This window comes from Mobula birostris, chromosome 10 (genome assembly GCF_030028105.1).
Source record: "Mobula birostris isolate sMobBir1 chromosome 10, sMobBir1.hap1, whole genome shotgun sequence".
Classification (NCBI taxonomy): Eukaryota; Metazoa; Chordata; class Chondrichthyes; order Myliobatiformes; family Myliobatidae; genus Mobula; species Mobula birostris.
In genome coordinates, this window is record NC_092379.1 from 47,518,030 (window position 1) to 47,538,899 (window position 20,870).

Sequence of the window (20,870 nt, forward strand, 5' to 3'; positions counted from 1 at the left end):
GAAGGGGGCATTTAGGATACTGATATGCGTGTTCCGTTTTGGCTCGTATGCTTTTGTACCAGAGGAGGGATTTGGGGCTCTGGTATGCCTGTTCTAATTTCGTTTTTGTTTTGCGAGAGGAGGGATATGGGATGACGCGCCTGGTCCGTTTGTTCGCTTTTCTGTATAGGAGGAGGGATGTTGAGTTTATGAGTCTGTTCCGTTTTCGTTCGTTTTCTTCGTGCGAGGATGTGGGGCCTGAGGGTGATGATCGTGTTGCCTTTTCTTTCTTTCTTGGTTTCATGCCTAAGCAAAAACTTTTGTCACATATGTTAGTGATATTAAATATGGTTTTGATTAGGACATGCAAACTTCTTAACCACACTCGCTTTGAAGCCCAAATCATCACTACACTACACGAGCTGGCAATAATTCTGTCCTAGCTAATTTTTTAATCTTTGTTCGTTAAGCATTTCTTGCTCGTGTACATCAGTCCCTGCCTTTTAATGTTTGATATCTTCGCTGCTTTTATAATTGCCTTCTCAACCTGCTCTTACATATCCAATGAGTTATGCCAATACACCTAAGAACCGTGTCATCCTTCCTACCAAAATATGCACCAAGTACGCACATATAAATTCTGTCAAAAATATTCATCAAGATGAATTGTTGCTCAATTGAATATAAACCATGCAGCTGTTGTATCTCCTCATGATTTACACTTCATGCAATCTTCCCTTTCTTGTTCTTAATATTAATATTCTATTCAAAATTAAGAAGTTAGAAAGATCTCTGTTTTATTTCCAAATTGCTATTGGACATGTCTGCAATTTTCTTTAAAAATTACTCGATTTATTTCCTCGGCATCCATCGATGTCCAACGATGTTCAAATGTTATGAAGGGCAGGCAGCTGATTGGGTAAAAGTGCAGTCAGCTGAATGGGTTGCAGTGTAAAAGGGAGACACAATTTTTAAAAAGGACAAACGTAGGACGGAAGGTGTTATATTTGATTGCACACAATATACGAAAGAGGATCTTGCAGTGCAGTTTGAGATTGACGGGTATGACGTTGAGGGTATCACCAGGTTATGTCTGAAAGAAGCTTGAGGTCGGGAGCTATAAATATTCAATAATACACAAACTATCGAAAGGACGCGTGTGTCGAAGAGCAGAAGTGGCTCTGCAGGTAAAAAAAAAAAAAAGAACTGACATAAAATCTTTAGAAAGAGTTGACATAGGATCGGAAAATGTAGAATCCTTGTGTGTAGAGTTAAGAAACTGCAGGGGTAAGAAGATTCTGATGGGCATTATTTACAGGCCTCGGAACAGTAGCCAGGATGTAATCCATAAATTACAGCGGGGGATGAAAAAGCATGTCAAAAATGCAATATTACGTTAGTCGTGGGGAATTTAAATATGTAGATAGATTGGAAAAATCAAGTTGTTGCTAGATCTCAATAGAGAGGATTTGTGGAATGACTCCGAGGTGGCTGAGGAGGCAGCGATCATAACTGAATAGAATTCACCCTACAGTAAAAGAGGGAGAAGCTAAAGGCAGATGTAACAGTATTACAATGGAGTAAAGGGAATTACAGCGGCATGATGTGGAGCTGGCCAATGTTGATTGGAAGGAGACTCTATCAGGGACAACAGCAGAGCAGTATAGCTGGAGTTGTTTGGAGCAATTAGGAAGGCACAGGATGGATACATCCCAAAGATGAAGTATTCTAAAGGCAGGATGACGCAACCGTGGCTGACAAGGGAAGTCAAAACCCACATAAAAGGAAAAGAGAGGGCATATAATAAAGCAAAAAGATAGTGAAAAGTTGTAGCATTAGGAATTTTTTAAAAGTCAACAGAAGCCAACTTAAAAAATGCCCTAAGATGGGTGGGGTTGGGGGACATGAAATATGAAGCCAATAATATCAAAGTGGATACCAAAAGTTTTTCTTTCAGATATATAAAGAGGAAAACAGAGACAAAAGTAGATATCAGGACGCTGGAAAATGACGTTGGAGAGTTAGTAACAGAGGACAAGGAAATGGCAGAGGATCTGAAGTATTTTACATCAGTCTTCACTAAGAAAAACACTAGCACTATGCCGGACGTTAGGGAGAATCAAGGGGCAGACGTCAGAGCAATTGCTATTACAGTACTAGCGAAAAGGTGCTTTGGAAGCTGGAATGTCTGAACGCTGATAAGTCACCTGGACACAGCAGGGTTCTGAAAGAGGTAGCTGAAGAAATTGAGGAAGCATTGATAATGACCTTTCAAGAATCATTAGATTTTGTCATGGTTCCAGAGTCCTGGAGAATTGCAAATGTCACTCCATCTTCAAGAAGGGAGAAAGGCAGAAAAAGGAAATTATAGGCCATTTAGCCTGACCTCCGTAGTTGGGAAGATGTCGGACTAGATTTTTAAGGATGGGTTTTCGGGGTGGAAGCACATAGCAAAAAGTCATCATGGTTTCTTATAGGGAAAATCTTCTTTGACAAATCTGTTGGAATTCTTTGAAGAAATTCTGATGGGTAAAAGTACTTAATAGAAATGTAGTACCTCGGCTATGAAACAGTACAGCCTTGATAAACACAATTTTCCAATTGCAGAATACAGCGATAACGGCCATTTCAATGTTAATTCAGTAAGCATCGTGGTTTTACTACGCTTTAATTCGTGCCTCAACTGGTATCTGATAGGACACCTGGTCAGACATCAGCTGCTGGAATTTAGAAGGCAGCGCGGACACTGGAAGACAGTGGGTCAAAGGGCCCGTTTCCTCACGGTTGTCTCTTGATTCTATAGGGCTGCTTGTACAAAAGGTTATGACAAGTTTATTGCTCAGGCCGCATTAATTGCAAGTGCGGAGAGTGGATGGTACATTGAAATGAGGATTTGTGAAGCGGCAGTTTCAGATAACAAAAGATACAGGCAGAGATATATAACCCAAGGAAGCCGCACTGTACAGACGTTTTTGAACACTCTTTGTACCGGGCGTCTCTGGAACTACGGCTCGTTAGGCCCTGGCCAACAAGTCAGTGGACTCAGTGGCCAGAAAACCACGGTCCTCGAACTCCGTACGTCTGGGGTCGATATGACTTGGGTCCTACCAGAGCGGGAGAGCCGGGATGTTTCCACCACCCGCACTCCAGTCAGCAAGAATGAGAAATCGTGCCTACATTCAATTATAAAGAACATAACATACAAATCGCAGTTTTATCGAACAGTTAGAAAGAGAGAAGAAAGTAAAAACGTTCAGTTACAATTAACCCAGTCAAAATGCGCACATAAGTTGGAGCTCATCTTGAAGTTGTCTTTAACTCACGCACTGAACCCATGGACCACGTGAAAGCACACGCCACCTTCCGAATGTCGCTCGAAATCCATCTCGAACAAACGGGCTCCCGCACGGGCGTATTGGTCTTTCCTCTGTGAAACCATTAATCTGCACAAAGCACCTTATGCAACAGGAACACCATCCTCAGCCATCTTCCGTCATGTCTTCTCCCAGCTCACGCGGTAAAGACATCGACCCATAACAATGTCCGTCAACTAAACCTCTCGGCTAACATTCTCTATAACCTCCCTCCCATTTCCACTATCCAGACTGGCTGACATAACATTCACAAGTTGAACAACACAGCCCCTTATCTTTAGCTTTAATCCAAACAAGTTAAAAGCAATAAGACTGCTCTTACAGAATTGCTAAAATGAGATATCTACAGCATGACCAGACTTTTACACTTTAGTTTTCCAATGCTACAAATTAATACCAAATGTATTTTGCTATAGCCTTTAATTCCTCTCTGAACTTCCTTTGGGTCGCCACGTAAATCCAGGTGTTGGTTCAGCAGCTCAACAGCTGAAGTATGTTTCCACTTTCTTAGCGAATGAACTTTGGGTCATTGAAATTGGAACCACTGAAATATGTACATAAAGAAAATTCACTACATATGTCATCCACAAGAGGATAAAACTACTGGAGATAGTAAAGAGTAAAATAATAGACTTCTTTCAGCTCTAAATCTCTGGGTCGCTGACAAACTTTCCCTTGGAATTAGCCCGAAGTCTCCCGCCAGACTTATTAGCCACTAGAATGTGTCTGATGGTCAGAGCATTGAGCAGGAAAATAAAAACAAACGGGAGCCCTGATTTTAAAATATGTGCAAACCATTCATATATTACCCATGCCACTAATATGTAGAAGCTTGATACTATGTTACAAAACCACGGCACGTTGTTAATTGCAAACAGCGGTTCTTAGATACAGTACCAGGCAACACTTTTCAAACAGCTCATCACACAGATTGTCCCGATAACCACGGCCGCCATTCTCTCGGTGCAACAGTTTGTTTTCAACTTCGGGCAACAAATGGCCACAAATCGGTCAAAGGTGAAAGCGACCGTTAACCACACCGAACTCTCGGTCGCTGCATAAAATATCACCCTGTTCAGAGAACAAGCGGAGTCCAGGACATTAACCTAATTGGAAAATAAAGGCAATAATCCGATTGAATAGGACAGCGGAGATAAAGATCAACAGATCCGTCGCCGCCATGGGCACAAAGTACCGCGTGATGCATCGGGAGAGACCACACCTTTCTCGGCATAGGATCACAGCCAATCGCCAACAAATTAACTGCAGAAAAGATACACTAAATTGTAAAACAGGAATATAATCGGATTTTCTAAAAACAGATTCGATATTTGAAATAACTTGCGCGGATAACTTTGTATCAATAAAATCCTTTGTCACTCATGTCTCATTAATTGTGATATTTTGTTGTCAATTGTCGAATGCTCCATACTATCAGTAATACATATTTTACGAAGACAGTGTTCGAATATTGTGACTGGTTCGTATGAGAAATATTCGCCATATTTCGATCGAACTTAAGGAAGCTGTATTGTCCATTGCATCGGTACCAGCAGAGATATCCTGGAATCCATTAAATGTCCCAGTAAACTATATTCCCCACATTTACATCAACACCCATCTCCAGGTTCTACTAAAGGCAATTTACAAATCTGAATTACGTTGTCAAAATCCATGCCTCTGGAATGTGCGAGAAACGCCTTTTGTCTATTTTGCTTTTACCTTTTGAGGACTTAATGTCATATTGAGCTGGAAACTGTTAATTTGTTGGCAAATTTATTACCCTTGCATATTTTCAAGCAGGTGGCCAGGAGCACTGATATACTGCGGCATCTATCATGCGTTTTATACCATCGCGTAATCTTAAGGTGTGCTGAGCAGTTTCACTGTTGGCAAATGTTCATGAATCTTCCATTCATAGGTATGGTGTGTAGATGTCTAAAACATTTTAATGATCGATTAATAGAGAGTGTCATCGAAAATGAATTCGTGACAAGTCGTCAATAAACCATCAGTAGAAATCCGCGGGAGGCACTTCGTTAATCATCACCTACCATAGTAACTCAATTTTGCAAATAGATTTGGATAATGAATGGATTAGTGAACTGGCTCACCTGAAACTCAAACAACTGTGAGCACAGGGTAGTAAATAGCATAAACGGCCGTGCATTTTGCATGAGAAGCAACGATCTATCCAACGGTAGCCGATCGGGTAGTCTCTGCTTCCAACTTTCAAGAAGCCGCTCGTTGAAAGATGTAGGGAATCCTCAGACATTCAACTGACTCCGCTAATTATTCCGTTTCCTGCACAAACAAGTTCAGGACCTGCCTCCTACATTATGATTTAGCAGGTTTTTCAGAAATAAACAGCGTCAGAAACACGTTCTATCAGCCTGAATCCAATGGAAATTGCACTCACAGGACACCATGTCCACGAAATATGCAATTTGTAAACAAGAGAAAATCTTCAGATGCTAGAAATCCAAAGAAACACACACAGAATGCTGGAGTAACTAAGTAAGTCAGCCAGTATCTATGGAAATGAATAAACAGGATATTTCAGACCGCGACCCTTCTTCAGGACTACCCCTCTATATGATGGGTCATCACTGAGCACTAATTAATCTTCCAAAACACAAATGAGCCTCCAATTTGACAGTACAGATGGAAAGGTATTCAGACAACACACATGTCTGACCAAACACAAGACATACACTTTTTCTCCGGTAATCCAATCGAATCAGGAGCGAGAGAGGAAGCAACTCGCGGATCTGTGGGTCATATTCAAAATGTAGTGTGCGCTGGCTTTCGCCACTTTCCGGTGGCCCAGTCAATTAGCGATTCCTTAGCAAGAACAAATAGACGTAACTGGGGACATGCGGAGCAGCCAATGTGCGTCTCGACCAGTGTTAGAGTGGGGAGACTTTGGCTCATCAGGCTTCGGCAAGAACAAGTTTCGACGAGGTAGATATCTGGCAAGTTTCTATTTCATTCTTTATTCTGCGTCTACCAGTACATAGTTAGAGCAGCGAGGATGGTTCTAGGAATTGTTTTGTTTCTCTGTGTGGGATGTAGGAATTCTGGGAGACATCCAGCCTCCGGGTTGACCACAACTGCACCAGATACACCGAGCTGCAGCTCTTCAGAGAACGTGTCAAGGAAATGGAGCTGCAGCTCAGTGACTCATACAGGAAAATGAGGAGGTGATAGATAGGAGCTATAGGGAGGTCGTCACCGCTAAGTTGCAGGAGGCAGGTAACTGGGTGACTGTCAGGAGAGGGAATGGAAACGGACAGCCAGTGGCTCGGACGGGAAGAGGGAAATGAGGACTGCAACAGTGATGGGGGATTCCATAGTTAGAGGAATACACTTCAAATTCCGTGGATATGATAGAGACATCCGCATGGGGTACTGCCTCACAGGTACCAGGGTTAGAGACGTGTTGGAACGGGTCCACGGAGATCGAAAGGGGGAAAGAAAGGAGGCAGACGTTTTGGTACATATTGACAGAATGACATAAGTAGGAACACGAAGGAGGACCTGGAGTGATAATTTAAGGAATTAGGTAGAAAGCTGAAAATTAGGACCTCCAGGGCTGTAAACATTGGATTTCTGCCTGTACAGCGTGGCAGCGACGGTAAGAATATCCTCCATCTCCTGTCATTCTTAAATCAGGAGAGTCAGAAGGGGCCGTGAGAAGGCTTTGGCGAACAGGATTAAGGAAAGCCGTAAAGCATTTTACAAGTATGTGAAGACCAAGAGGATAAGACGTCAGAGAATAGGACCAATCAAGTACGACAGTGGAAAAGTGTGTATGGAACCGGAGGAGATAGCAGAGATATTTAATGAATACTTTGCTTCAGTATTCACTGCGGAAAAGGATGTTAGCGAATGTAGGGATGACTTACAGCGGATTGAAAAACTTGTGCGTATAGACATTAAGAAAGAGAATGTGCTGGAACTTTTGGAAAGAATCAAGTTAGATAGGTATCCAGGACCGGATGAGATGTACCCCAGGCTACTGTGGGAGGCGAGGGAGGAGATTGCTGAGCCTCTGGCGATGATCTTTGCATTATCACTGGGGACGGGAGAGGTTCCGGGAGATTGGAGAGTTGCAGATTTTGTTCCTTTATTTGAGAAAAGGAGTAGAGATACCCCAGGAAATTATAGACTAGTGAGTCTTCTTCAGTGGTTGGTAATTTGATGGAAATGATCTTGAGAGGCAAAATTTATGAATATTTGGAGTGGCATAATACGATTAGGTATAGTCAGCATGGCTTTGTCAAGGGTAGGTCGTGCCTTACGAGCCTGATTGACTTTTTTGAGGATGTGACAAAACGCATTGATGAGAGGAGAGCTGTAGATGTGGTGTATATGGATTTCAGCAAGGCACTTTATAAGGTACCCCATGCAAGGCTTATTGAGAAAGTAAGGAGGCATGGGATCCATCGGGACATTGCTTTTTGGATCCAGAATTGACTTGCCCGCAGAAGGTAAAGCGTGGTTGTAGACAGGTCATATTCTGCACGGAGGTCGGTGACCAGTGGTGTGCCTCAGGGATCTGTTCTGGGATCCTTACCCTTCGTGATTTATATAAATGACTTGGATGAGAAAGTGGAGGGATGCTGATACACAAAGGTTGGGGATGTCGTGGATAGTGTGGAGGGCTGTCAGAGGTTACAGCGGGACATCGATAGGATGCAAAACTGGGCTGCAAAGTGGAAGATGGCGTTCAACCCATATAAGTGTGAGGTGGTTTGTTTTGGTAGGTCAAGTATGATGGCAGAGTGTAGCATTAATGATAAGACTCTTGGCAGTGTAGAGGATCAGAGGGATCATGAGGCGGGTGTACATAGGGCACTCAAAGCTGCTACGCAGGTTGACTCTGTGGTTAAGAAGTCATGCAGTGCATTGGCCTTTATCAGCCGTGGGATTGAGTTTAGGAGCCGAGAGCTAATGTTGCAACTATACAGCCCGTGGTCGGACTCCACATGGGGTACTGTGGTCGGTTCTTGTCGCCTCATTACGGGAAGGATATGGAAACCATAGAAATGGTGCAGAGGAGATTTACCACGATGTTGCCTGGATTGGGGAGCATGCCTTGTGAGAATTGGAGAAGGGGTGGAGCTAAGTAGTTATGGCGCCCAACGGCGACTCCTTTGTTTGCATCTTCGAAAACAGTTCTATTTCCACCTTCAATATCTCTGTTTTTTCCCTTTCAAGGTTCCTTTGAAGACTCTGACCTGTAGTTACACCTTGACTACGGTTCTTTGCGGGAATGAGACCCGCTCTCGGGGCTCCACAATCGGCCGCTATTCGGCACGCCAAAAGCTTGGCCTAAGATTTCGGTACGTATTCAGAAGCCTGGGATCTCGAGGAACTAGAGACGGGCGGATCAAGCGTCGCTGTCTCCACAGAAGACCCGTGCGTCGTTGGGGGTGTCGAAACATCTGCTGTGTGCCTGGGGACCCGGCATCTTTGCGATCTTCAGGCACAGAGCTCGAAAAAAGCGACGTAATGGACTTTTAATATCGTAAACCAGCGAGTTGTTTGTTATGTCTCCTCGCTCGTTGGAAAATGGAGTCACCTCTTTCTCCCTTAGTATGAGAGAGAGAGCCTGCAGCATGCCGAATTATCTGGTGAACAATGTAGTCTTTGGGGTAACTGCGAGTCTCTGTCTTTGTTATTGCTTTGCTCACGTTTGAGTGCTGGTAGCGGGTGCGCTCTATTTTTGCCGGTAGCGGGGAGGGGGATTGTTGCTTGCTGCCGCTTATGGCGGAGAGTGTTGCCCTCAGAGCTCAGCGGGAGAAACAACGGGAGGCAGAGTCAATTAAATGTGAGTACCTGGGATCCTCAGAAGATCCCAACTGAGAGGCTCGAAAATAGTGCGGCCTTCTATATATTGGTGAGACCCGACGCAGACTGGGAGACCGCTTTGCTGAACACCTGCGCTCTGTCCGCCAGAGAAAGCAGGATCTCCCAGTGGCCACACATTTTAATTCCACGTCCCATTCCCATTCTGACATGTCTATCCACGGCATCCTCTACTGCAAAGATGAAGCCACACTCAGGTTGGAGGAACAACACCTTATATTCTGTCTGGGTAGCCTCCAATCTGATGGCATGAACATTGACTTCTCTAACTTCCGTTAATGCCCCTCCTCCCGTTCTTACCCTATCCATTATTTATTTATTTATTTATCTATCTATCTATCTTCCGGTTTAGTCGCCGGCCATGGTTTTCTGTCGGGCGCCGGTCGCTCGGAGAGATTCGGTGGTGGGCTGGAGCCCGGCGCTCGGCCGGGGACCCTGGTCGAGTGGTCGGCGACTTGGCCGGCTCCCCCACCGGACTTCGTCTGGTGAGGAGGGTTTGAGGATACCCAGCAGGACTAAAAGCTAACAAGACCTAACAAAGGGCGGATGAGCTTCTTGTGAGCCAAAGGCCATCTTCCGTAGAAGAGATTAAAGGTTCACCACGTATTTACAAATCGTATGCTATGCACCTAGTTAGAAGAGACATGATGAACTTGGGCGCTGCACCGTGTGCCTGGACCTGCCCAAGGCCTCCGCCTAAGGAAGGGCCGAGCTCGAAGAAGCGGCCGCGGCTGGAGGCCGACACGGTCTTGGGCTCGAGTTCGGCGGGGGCGGCGGAGGGCGGTGCCAAGGTGGCCAGCGAGGAAAAAGCTGCAGGAGAGGCTGTACTCGGTGCTGTCGCAAGATCGAAAAAGATGGAGGTGCATAGCCGCCAACCCCGGATTCGGGACGGCACCCACTGACTGAGTGACTATGTATTTATCTATTTATGATGATGATGATGATGGTGATGATGATGATGATGATTATTATCATTATTATTGTTTCCCTTGTTTCTCTCTCTGTCTCTTTTTTCTCTCTCTGTCCCTCTCACAGTTACTCCTTGCCTGCTCTCCATCTTCCTCTGGCACTCGCCTCCCCTTTCTTTCTCCCTAGACCTCCCGTCCCATGATCCTCTCACTTCTCCAGTCCGGTATCCCGTTAGACAGTCAACTTTCCAGCTCTTAGCTCCATCCCTCCCCCTCCTGTCTTCTCCCATCATTTCAGAGCTCCCCCTTCCCCTCCCACTTTCAAATCTCTTACTGTCTCTTCTTTCAGTTAGTCCTGACGAAGGGTCTCGGCCCAAAACGTCGACTGTGCTTGTTCCTATGGATGCTGTCTGGCCTGCTGCGTTCCACCAGCATTGTGTGTGTGTTGCTTTACATGTTTGATTTTGTTTTCAGTTACGTGCTGCATATTACGTGAATAAAGAAACAAATCAGGGATGGGCGGAGAAGCGGTCAGTCGGGCTGATTTTGATGTTCACCTGTTTGTCGTCATTGTGAAAGTGTAACTGGATGTTGTATCGTCTATGCACTTATGTTAGAAGGATAAATATATTCAGTGCGTATCTCCGATTGCCTTTCTCTGTATGTATGTCTCCATTTCAGTTCGCATATTGTTCTTCCATCCAACACGTATGAACTTCAAAATGAGCTTCAGACTTGTTTCATCTATAAATCAAGGAAAGTTGAGATGAGGCAACAGCGTCGGTCAGCGAGATGGGAAGAAGAGCCCATTTCTATAGCCTGTATGCTTCAGGACGCGAGTTGAGTCTCAGTCAACATGCATAATTTCATTAAAAAGTTATCAAACTTGCTTTGCATGTAGGTACCTCTTTAGATGTCTGTTTTTCTATTTTTATGTATCTCTGAATCTCAGCCTATCCTCATTTGTTCGTCTACATTTCTGAACCCATCCCATTGAGTTGATGATTACATACGAACAATTGCATGGCTTGAAATACATCGCCAGACGCTAGTGACTGAGTCATTATCACAACCACAGGTCGCATTCTCTTCCTTGGCCTAATATCGAGTTTCAGTGTTATATTTGACCATGGAGGGCTAAGGACAAGGTATCTGAGCCTACAGTAAGATCTGTCATTGTTACATCAGCAATATCGCCCCAATCCTCCTCATATTATTATTTATTAGGGTCCGATTTCTAGACCTGACCACTTCAAACTCACTGCCCCGCCCCTTTCTGGTTTGAGCGACCTCCGTCTTCCCAAGTTCTACTGCTGAATCTTAATTCAGGTCCATAACATTTCACCAACTATTCCTGGATTTCTCTGCTTATGTGGGCCTCCAGTTAGGGAATCTACGTCTCACTCTCGTCCTTCCATGTCTCTATTATTTCCATTAACGCTTGTAAGACCAGCGGCCCTTGCTTCATTTTAGCCTCTTGTCTATCTGTGGGTTAATTCATGATAAGCAGCATTTTATAAAGTTGAAGAAACGTTAAGTACGAGCAAACCCGCCCCCAAATCCTTCCTGCTTTCTCCAAAGCCCCCGCCAATTCATTCTCTTTCCTCTCTCTCCCCCCTCTCTTCTCTCTATATAACTCTCTCTCTTTCCCTCTCCTTCTCTCTACCTCTCTCTTTTTCTACCCTTTACATTTGTAATTTGATTCCATTTCCTTGATTGACGTGCACATCAAAGGTAAATGAAACTCAGTGATTTAGTTCATTTGAATTAATTTCATAAGCGTGTTTCCGATTAAGGGATTTACCATTTCATTTGAACTGTTAATATCTTACTATCATTCAACTTTTCTAAAAGCCTTTAATAATTCTAAATATTTGCAAATGGCTGAAAAGGGTTCCAACAATACTAGCGTCATCACAGGGGCCAGTGCGCTGGCTTTGTAATTCTCTGTTGGCATTTCAGGTCGAGGATCCCTCATCAGAAGTGAGAAAGAGAGAAAACACGTTAGTTTTCAGAGAAAGAGTGGGAGTCAAAGTCAAAGTAAATGTACTTTCTAAATAGGTACATGTCACGATTTCCTACCTTGACATTCATTTTTTTGCAAATATTTACTGAAAATAAGGAAATACAATTCAATTTTTGAAACAAAAACTGTATCTAAACAAAGATTGACAAACCATCAATGTGCAAAACGAGACAAATAGTGTTTATAATATGAAGGGAAATCGACAGTACTGAAAATATGAGCTGCAGAGTTCTTGAAAGTGGGTCCATAAGTTCTGTCAGTTCAGTGGAGAGGTCAGTGAAGTTATAAACGCTGGTTCAGTAATCTGATAGCTACACTCCAATAACTGTTCCTGAACATGGTGGTGTGGAACGTAAGTTTCCTGGACCCCCTGTCCGATCGTAATAGTGGAAAACAGCATGGTATGGGTAATGGGAGTCCTCGACAATGGATGTGCCTTTCTTGCGGGAGCGCTCTGAGTGGGGCTGTCTGAACCGTATAATTCGGATGACAGTCGTCTGACGCCTTGACGAACAAATTGAATATATTTTATGTATTGTGCTTATATCGACGAGAGCGATTCTGATAGACGTATAGATAGATGGATGGGTAACAATGGAGAGACAAAAGAGAGAGTTAAACACGCTGTTTAATCGCACCTACGACATTTTGAAATATTTGTTGCAATCAGGTTATTTACCAAATAATTCGGAATTCGATAGATATTTGAAATTAGTAACTGTATGCAAAGTGAGAATGCACTCTTGTATGTCAATGCTCTCACGATGCTCTCCTTCAATGTGATGTTAAATAATAGACGTTGTTAAATTTGTGGAAAATATAACTAGGCGACGATTTGCCTGTTTGCACCCGATTCACCTTGCTTAGCTGTGAGCAGAGCATCTTCGAAAACTTGCCTTGGCGCTGTACAGAATGTAGGTATATCAGAAAAACGTTAATTTAGTTAGAACGCGCTAGCAAAATATATAAAAATGGGGCAGCTAGAGAGTGAGAATGCAGCGAGCTTAGCTGAGCATCTAGGTAGGCAAGGTCCGAGTGGCTCTTTGGCCTGTTTCCATGCTGTGTTACTCTATGTCTCCAGGGCTCCAGTTCAGACAAAAAGACATGAAAGTTGCGAAAAGCAGAATCAACTGATAGAGGGAAAAAATAAGTCAATGTCACAGTGGATAATGTACAATTGTTGAACTGTGAAATGATTGGCGTTACTTGAAATTTCTACAATTCAGCATTGGGTCCTGCAACCTCGAAGCTCCAGCAGTTTGCCAAGGTGGAAGATGAGGCGTTGTTCCCCAAATTTAAGCTGTACATAGCTATGAAAGGCTACAGACACAGTAAGTGTCGAATGAAGTTTTCGACTGTTGGAGACAAACGAATGAACAGGAGAGTCGCGAAGAGAGAAATAATACTTCGAAATGTTGAAAGGTGGGATGAGTGGCAAAACTAATCCTGTGACTTGAGACCTGACACAGATTGCTAAGGAAGTGTTATTGAGAACAGATATTCTTGCAATAGAAAGAGCTGAAAGTGAATCCCAATTAAGGAATTCGTGGGCAGTCTGTTTAGTAACTAATCCGATAAAATTGGGAATAACGAATCCGTATCGTAGCAGTTAGCGCGATATTATTTTAGCTCAGGGCATCGGAGTTCGGAGTTCAGTTCAACCCTCCTCTCGAAGCAAATGTGTACGTTCCTTCCCACGTGCGCGGAAGTTTCTTCTGGGTGCTCTTTGTTTCTCCCGTAGGCCAAAAACATACTGGTTAGTAGGTGAATTGGTCTTTTGTAAATCATCCTATGAAAAGGGTGGGGGTAAAAATTGCTGGGTTGCTGGGTATCGTGGCTCGAATGGCCGAAAGTGCCGTTGCTGCGCTGTATCTCTAAGCTGACAAAGAGATAAATAATAAAGAAGGAAGGAAGGAAAGAAAGAAAGAAAGGAAGGAAGGAAGGAAGGAAGGAAGGAAGGAAGGAAGGAAGGAAGAAAGAAAGAAAGAAAGAAAGAAAGAAAGAAAGAAAGAAAGAAAGAAAAAAAGAAAGAAAGAAAGAAAGGAAGGAAGGAAGAAAGAAAGATTGGGATTAACAGATCCGGTAACATTGTGGCACACAGTCGCAGCGGCCTCTGTGGGTCCAATCAAAGGTGTAATTATTCGTCCTTTACGTCTTTCTTTTACGATTGCAAGACATATTTGGTTATTCCCAACATCAAGTACTACAGCTTTACCCCACTAGTGAGTAGGGGGTTGCACAGGTCCAGACCCACCCTCTCGACATCCCCTTCAGGAACCAGCGGCATGGTGGGGTCCAAAACGGCTGGGGAAGTTCTGTTGCAGTGAATGGCCAGACCAAGCTTCGATACAAGGGATTCCCTTTCAGCACTTCACGGCAGGTGTTTGCTAGATGGCTGTTGACTCTACGAGAGGGTTCATCCGCCCTTTGACAGGTCTTGTTTTTCGTGTCCTGCAGGGCGTCTAGCCACCATTCTCACCGGGCAAGTCTGGTGGGGGAGCCGGTTTAGTCGCCGACCACCCGACCATGCGACAGGTAGTACTGGGTTACATGGTACCAGTAGCACTCAGACGAGCGACCTGACCACCTGAAACCCCCTACTCACCTAAAATCCATTCACGCACACGCTGTTCCTTTCTGAGGAGTGGTGTCTAAACTCCACTAACTGACCTAACTGACTGAAAGGAGCCATCATCATCCTATGGGGTGGATAGCCAGAAGAAGAAGAAGAAAAAGAAGACTAGTGAGTAGCTGGATAGCAATGAACCCGGACTTCCTTCGTACTGTGCTGTCGGCTGGAAATGTTGCATCCTGTTGTTGTGCGGAGGCGGTGAGCGATCCAATGAACGGCGTAAATGATTGTCTGATAAAGTTTTTTTTCTGGTGATCGCAAGACTGTGATAGACATTGGAAATGTAGAATACTACAACTCCGGTTCACTGGTTCGATGCCGAGACAGACAGCGGAGGAGTTCTATTGCGAGCAAGGCCCTCAAGACGCAGCGTCGTCTGTTGCCGCGGCCTAGGTTAGCAGACGCCGCCGACGTGCTGTGGAAGAGAGCAGAGGCCTCTGAGAACACGCCAATCCGTGTTTCGTTGAGGCTGACCCCTCCCGTCGCTGCTGGTCTCCAGTGCTCGCTTGGCGGAGCACAAGCAAAATTGCTTTCGTCCGTGTCTGCAACAGCGGATGATGAGGAACTGCTTCATGCGTGTTCTGGCAGAAGCGTGGCTACAGCACCAAAACCCTACGTGCAATGCCAATCATGGACTTGGGCTGTATTATTTCGTTTTGACTATGTTTTTCTGTTACCATAACTACATGTGCAATATGTGCTATGTGCTGCGTGATTATTGTTACTGTGTTTTGTACTTTGGCCCCGAAAAATGCCGTTCCCTTTGGTTATATTCATGTTTATAGCTGAATGACAATTAAACTTCATCTTCTTAGAGGCACCGGTTTGTAAAGCCTCATCGTCGGAGTAAATATGAATGAGTTGGAAGAATGGAGAGAATGGAATTTAGTTCTGACACGAAGCAGGGCAGGTAGAAATCATGCGTGCTAAGTGATGTGAGTTAGAGGCGTCCAGCGGATGTTTGTCAATGGCCTCTCTCCTATAATGAAAGTGGCGACGTCCAAATTAGGTAAGCAAAAGGGCTAATTTAGCAAAGCGTCGGACCTGGATAAATGAGAAAAGGCATTGAAGGATTGAGTCGTTGAAAGTCGTTGATTCCCCTGTTGAAACACATTTTCGCTCATTCGACCCTCTTGATTCAGGAGCACGATGACAATTGAACCGGGTTTAACTGTCACTCTTATTGTGTGATGAGCCTGTTTCTCCGCATCACAAGGATGCAAGTTGTCTAGAATTGACCACCTCAATGTTATGCCTATAATACCTTCTTCAATGCAACTACGCCGAAGGATGCGACGGAACGGACTGACAGAAGATAGTCTCCAGAACAAATACACATTTGTCATTCCCACAGATGTTATTTTGACGTAAGCAGCCACATGAAGTTATTGGTCAACTGACGTTTCTCGGATTTTTTCTGTAACCATAGTTCCGCACATGTGCACTTCAGATCATGACACGGTTATCAGCAGGGTCACACTGAAGTTGTAGGTACAAACTTAATCTGCCGTTAGTTTGTTCCCATAATACTGCCCCAAATTAGTCTGTAACAACCTGTGGTCTTATTGACTGTTAGATGGAAGTAAGTGGTATGTTATAGCAGCTTTTCTTTGGCAGTGAGATGACACGGTGACCGGTTTATGACGGACTGAATCCTCGAGCATTGTTCCCTGCCCGCAACCAAATATCAACAACGATGAATTTGTAGGACTTCAATTCTTCTTTAGTTAACCAGCAAAGTCAGTCAAAATCTGTGCTCGTTTTGGGGTGTGTTGAATCGAGGCAGCACTCATGATACAGGGATCAATATTTAGATAGTCTTCAGGACACGATGTAGAGTTCATTTAGATCTGAATAGCATACATTTGCTTAATCCACATCCGATTGCCATTCAGGCACCTGAGTTGATCTACACTGACGCATACACAGTATGTTTAAAGTAGTCTTTAGCTAACCAAGTAGATGGGGTATAGAAGTGGTAATTGTTAATAATGATATGACATTTCCAAACGACAGAGAATGCTGATGCACAATTTTGTAATCTGTGCTTATGCAATAAATGTTGAGTTTGCTGCAAAAATATCACCTGCATCAATGATGATGTTATCTGCCTTGTTTGTTCAGTGACCGAAACTAACGCCAATTCTAATTGCTTTGTCTCTATCCACCAGATCGGCAACAGGTATAATAAGGGATCCCACAGATAATGAAAGGTGAAGTCTGCGTGTGAATGATTGAGAAAGGCTTCCTCTCGCTCAGAGAACATGCACGCCCCGCCCACAGGTTTACCCTATGCCATCTATTATACTGCACTTGCCGTTATCGCTGTTCCAGGTAAAGTACTGCAGCATGATACTCATTATTGTAGATCTTCTCGCCTTGCCTGGTTTTGTATGGCAAAACGTAGCGATATGTTACATCCGTAGAATGTTTTGGTTCAATCTCATCTGGAATTATTTGTTCGGTAATCAGTACTGCTACTGGATTTAGACGGAGAAAATTTGCTAAAGTTCCAAAGAGTAAGTAATGAGGAAGAACTATGCAAATTTGACTTGCATCTTCTTGAGTTTCAAAAATCGAGTGATAAACATATTGGCATGTTCAGATTTATTAAAGGGTGTAATGGGAAGAAGTGAAGACTTTCCAGGCGCAGATCCATGGTCTCGCAAGACTAACGGATGACTTAAATTAATGGGAAGAAGAAATTTCCTCAGATGCGAGACTCGAGAACAAGCGGTACATACAGAAAACTCGAACAAGAGTTTTGTTGGATGAATATGGGGAATTTATTCTTAGAGCTTGGATTCTCATTCAAAAAAATATCGTTCATTTGAGTTAATTCAGTATTTCGAAACCTTGCTTGACAAACTTCTGTTGTTTAAGGATGTTATTGATGCAAAAAATATTGGATAAGAACTAGGACTTCTCAGGTGAATGGAGCGTCGGATTCAAGAAAACAGGTTTATTTGGAATATTTAACAGCAGCTCTCCAGACAATAGTAAATAGAATAATTTCAGTCTTACTTCCTTATTCTCAGTCCATCTGATCGAATTCCGTTAACCAGCGAATCTTGTTCAAGGTCATTGAACTAATGGTGTAATAAATTTTGCTAATGAATTTCAGGGCATGTGTCCAATACTGACAAAGACTTTGGAGAAGATTATGCAACTGAATGGAAATACTATGTTCTTTGAATTCATGTTTCTCCAAATTGAACAGCAAGTTAAATATTTGACATGCTGACGTGTTATCAACGAGAACATCACTCCAAGACAATGAATGCGTAAGCTTCGATAATTACATGGTTAATTTATAAAATAACATCCACTTCAGAACTACTGTTTTATATTAATATAATGACAACTTAATCATGACAGATAAAGCAGATATAACAAGTGCCTAAACTGCCACTCTCTGAACTGCTAATGATATTGGAATATGTTTCATCACACTGATAACTGAAAGTCTCAACTCCAGTTCGGATGTGCGTATCTCTCCTCACACTTTCAAGTTTACGCGCGGTATTTACACGGAAGTGTAACCTGTAACTCCATTTTTTCTCATTCCATGTCTACTGCACCCTCCCCCGCTCTGTTCTGCAGCGAATTTGGTGGCAATCGTGATCCTGTCGCAAGACAAAGGCGGTCTTTCCAGGTGTGTGTCTCGCTACCTGCTGTCCATGTCAGTGATGGATCTCCTGGTCATTATCTCCGCTGTAATAATTAACCGGATCAGCGGGATTTATTTTCCCGGTACCTTCCTGTCCATCACGCCTGTCTGTAGTTTCACCATTGCCTTGACATTTGCAGCCAGAGTCAGTTCTGTCTGGTTAACGGTCACTTTCACCTTTGACCGATTTGTAGCTATTTCCTGTCAAAAACTGAAAACAAAGTATTGCACCGAGAAAACAGCTACTGCGGTTATAGGGACAGTGTGTGTGGCGGCATGTTTAACCAATATCCCTTGGTATTTTATACACGAACCAATCTACATAATCAACAACGTGCCGTGGTATTGCACACTGAAAGATATCCGTTACACTTCTCCCATGTGGGCAGCAATAGACTGGTTCGACAGAATTTCGACCCCGTGTCTCCCGTTCGTGTTGATTTTGCTGCTCAATGTACTGACCGTCAGACATATTCTGGCGGCCAGCAGAGCTCGTAGGAGGCTTATTGCTCAGAGTAACGGAGAAAAGCAGAATGACCCGGAAATGCAAGGTCGAAGGAAATCTATTATTTTTCTCTTCACAATTTCAGGAAGTTTCACCCTCTTGTGGATGACGTATGTTGTACAATTCTTATACGTTCGCATTACAAATAATTACAATTTCAAAAGCTTCAACGACCCCAAGTTTATTCTCCAGGAAGCAGGGAACATGCTTCAACTTCTGAGTTCCTGTACTAACACATTTATTTATGCAGCGATACAGAGAAAATTCAGAGAAGAGTTAAAGAAAGCGCTCAAATATCCATTTAGAATATTTCATAAAATATGAAGTGGCGGTTTACCCGTGGTAGACTAAATTTGAAGATCAGTTGAATCTATCGAATCCCATGAAGATAATGAGAGCTGTATTCAATTAAAAGCTTTGTATTCCTGATATTTTCTGTCACTGCTTATTCGTAAGGGTAACATTAATTGTCCCTTTATTATTGTAACAACATTAATAATTTTTGTTAGGACAAATATCTAAACGTTGACCTCTTTTGTCGGTGATGTTACCTCGCAATTAGAGGCTGATGACTGTTGTGCTCGTCAATAAAAAAAAAAGGCACGAAATCTCTGATATCCCCTTTTCAATCACAGGTATAAAACACGGGTAGAATCTAGTCATCTATTAATATTTGTTTTATTAGTTACAGTATCGAACTGTGATTGAAAATGAGCTCTTATTCAATAATGCTTATGGGACATCCTACTTCCACAGGACAACCCATAAGCTCCCTAGAGAAGCCATTTCCTTCTCATTCCAGAGTTTTTCTGATTCAGGAGTCTTTTATACAATTACCAAAACATCCGTTTCGCAAACTGTCCATTTGGTAATCATCGTTATCGTTTTATATTCCTCTCCAATACAGTAGGATGCTTCACAGGGTTGTCAAGCTGTTGCAACAATGTTCTCAAATTCATGCTAGCCAATTGTTGACTGAGTGACCTTCCTTCACTGTGCTTCTTTCTGCTGTGATGCTTAGCATATCTTTGTACATCACAGAAGACAGCCAGGCAAATTGTTTTGGGGAATCTGTGAGATGAACAGCCGGTAGCGAATCCTTTAGCATTAACCTCACCTCCTAGAGGATGTTACAAAAGGATAAAGTAAGGAGAATCGTTTGGGTTGGGTATTTGTACTCTGAAGAGAATTCAGTGAAGTTAGTCATCATGGGATGCTATATATGATACGTGCACACGGAGCTGGGAGTACATAGAGGCATGAAAAGCGTGTCAGATAAGAGGATCGTTGAGGGATTGAACAGTAGTGACCGGTATGAAACTACAGGGATCAATGCGCGTTTTCACTGACCTACAGAATATGAAAATAACTTTATTTGGGGGAGTAAGTTGATTGGATAACCAGAAGGTAGAACAGAGTGACAGGCTGCATTCAATGAGACAGTAGGTGAGTTGACAGCTGGAGAACAATTTGGGTAAATGTGACCTTATCCATTTTGAAAGCCAAAAAAATAAAATAAAATTTCAGCCCTGTTTACAACTTTGTATTAACAAGCAATTTGTCTGATATCCTTGAGTCTACTTCTTACAAGATCAGCAACAGCATGTATTTATTCTAAGAATCGTCCCTGCTAAAAGCCAAGATCGTATCTAAACAAACTAAGCTGCAAACTGGTCTCCATAGTCTAAAAGTCAATATCAACCCTTTGTCTATCAAAACCTTCAACTCACAGTCTTTTCCTTCACACCTTCTAAATGACCCCAGTCTGGAGTAGCAGACCAACATCATCACCAACCTCATTGACTCCGAACATCTCCCATCCACGGCCACAAGCCTCATTCTATCCTTCCCCTACCCCGTGCTACGATCTTCAATGTCCTCCCCAAATTCGACAACCTTACT

The 20,870-nt window shown here is 43.2% G+C and overlaps 1 protein-coding gene across 1 annotated transcript in view; it reads left to right on the top strand.

Moving 5' to 3' along the window:
- LOC140203660 (probable G-protein coupled receptor 139) overlaps positions 1-19,292 on the top strand; it is a 79,415-nt gene extending 60,123 nt beyond the window's left edge. The window contains exon 3 of the mRNA XM_072269708.1: positions 18,436-19,292. Within this exon, the coding sequence (XP_072125809.1) occupies positions 18,436-19,292 (857 nt within the window). The remainder of the gene's footprint in view (positions 1-18,435) is intronic.
- Positions 19,293-20,870: the final 1,578 nt, after the last annotated feature.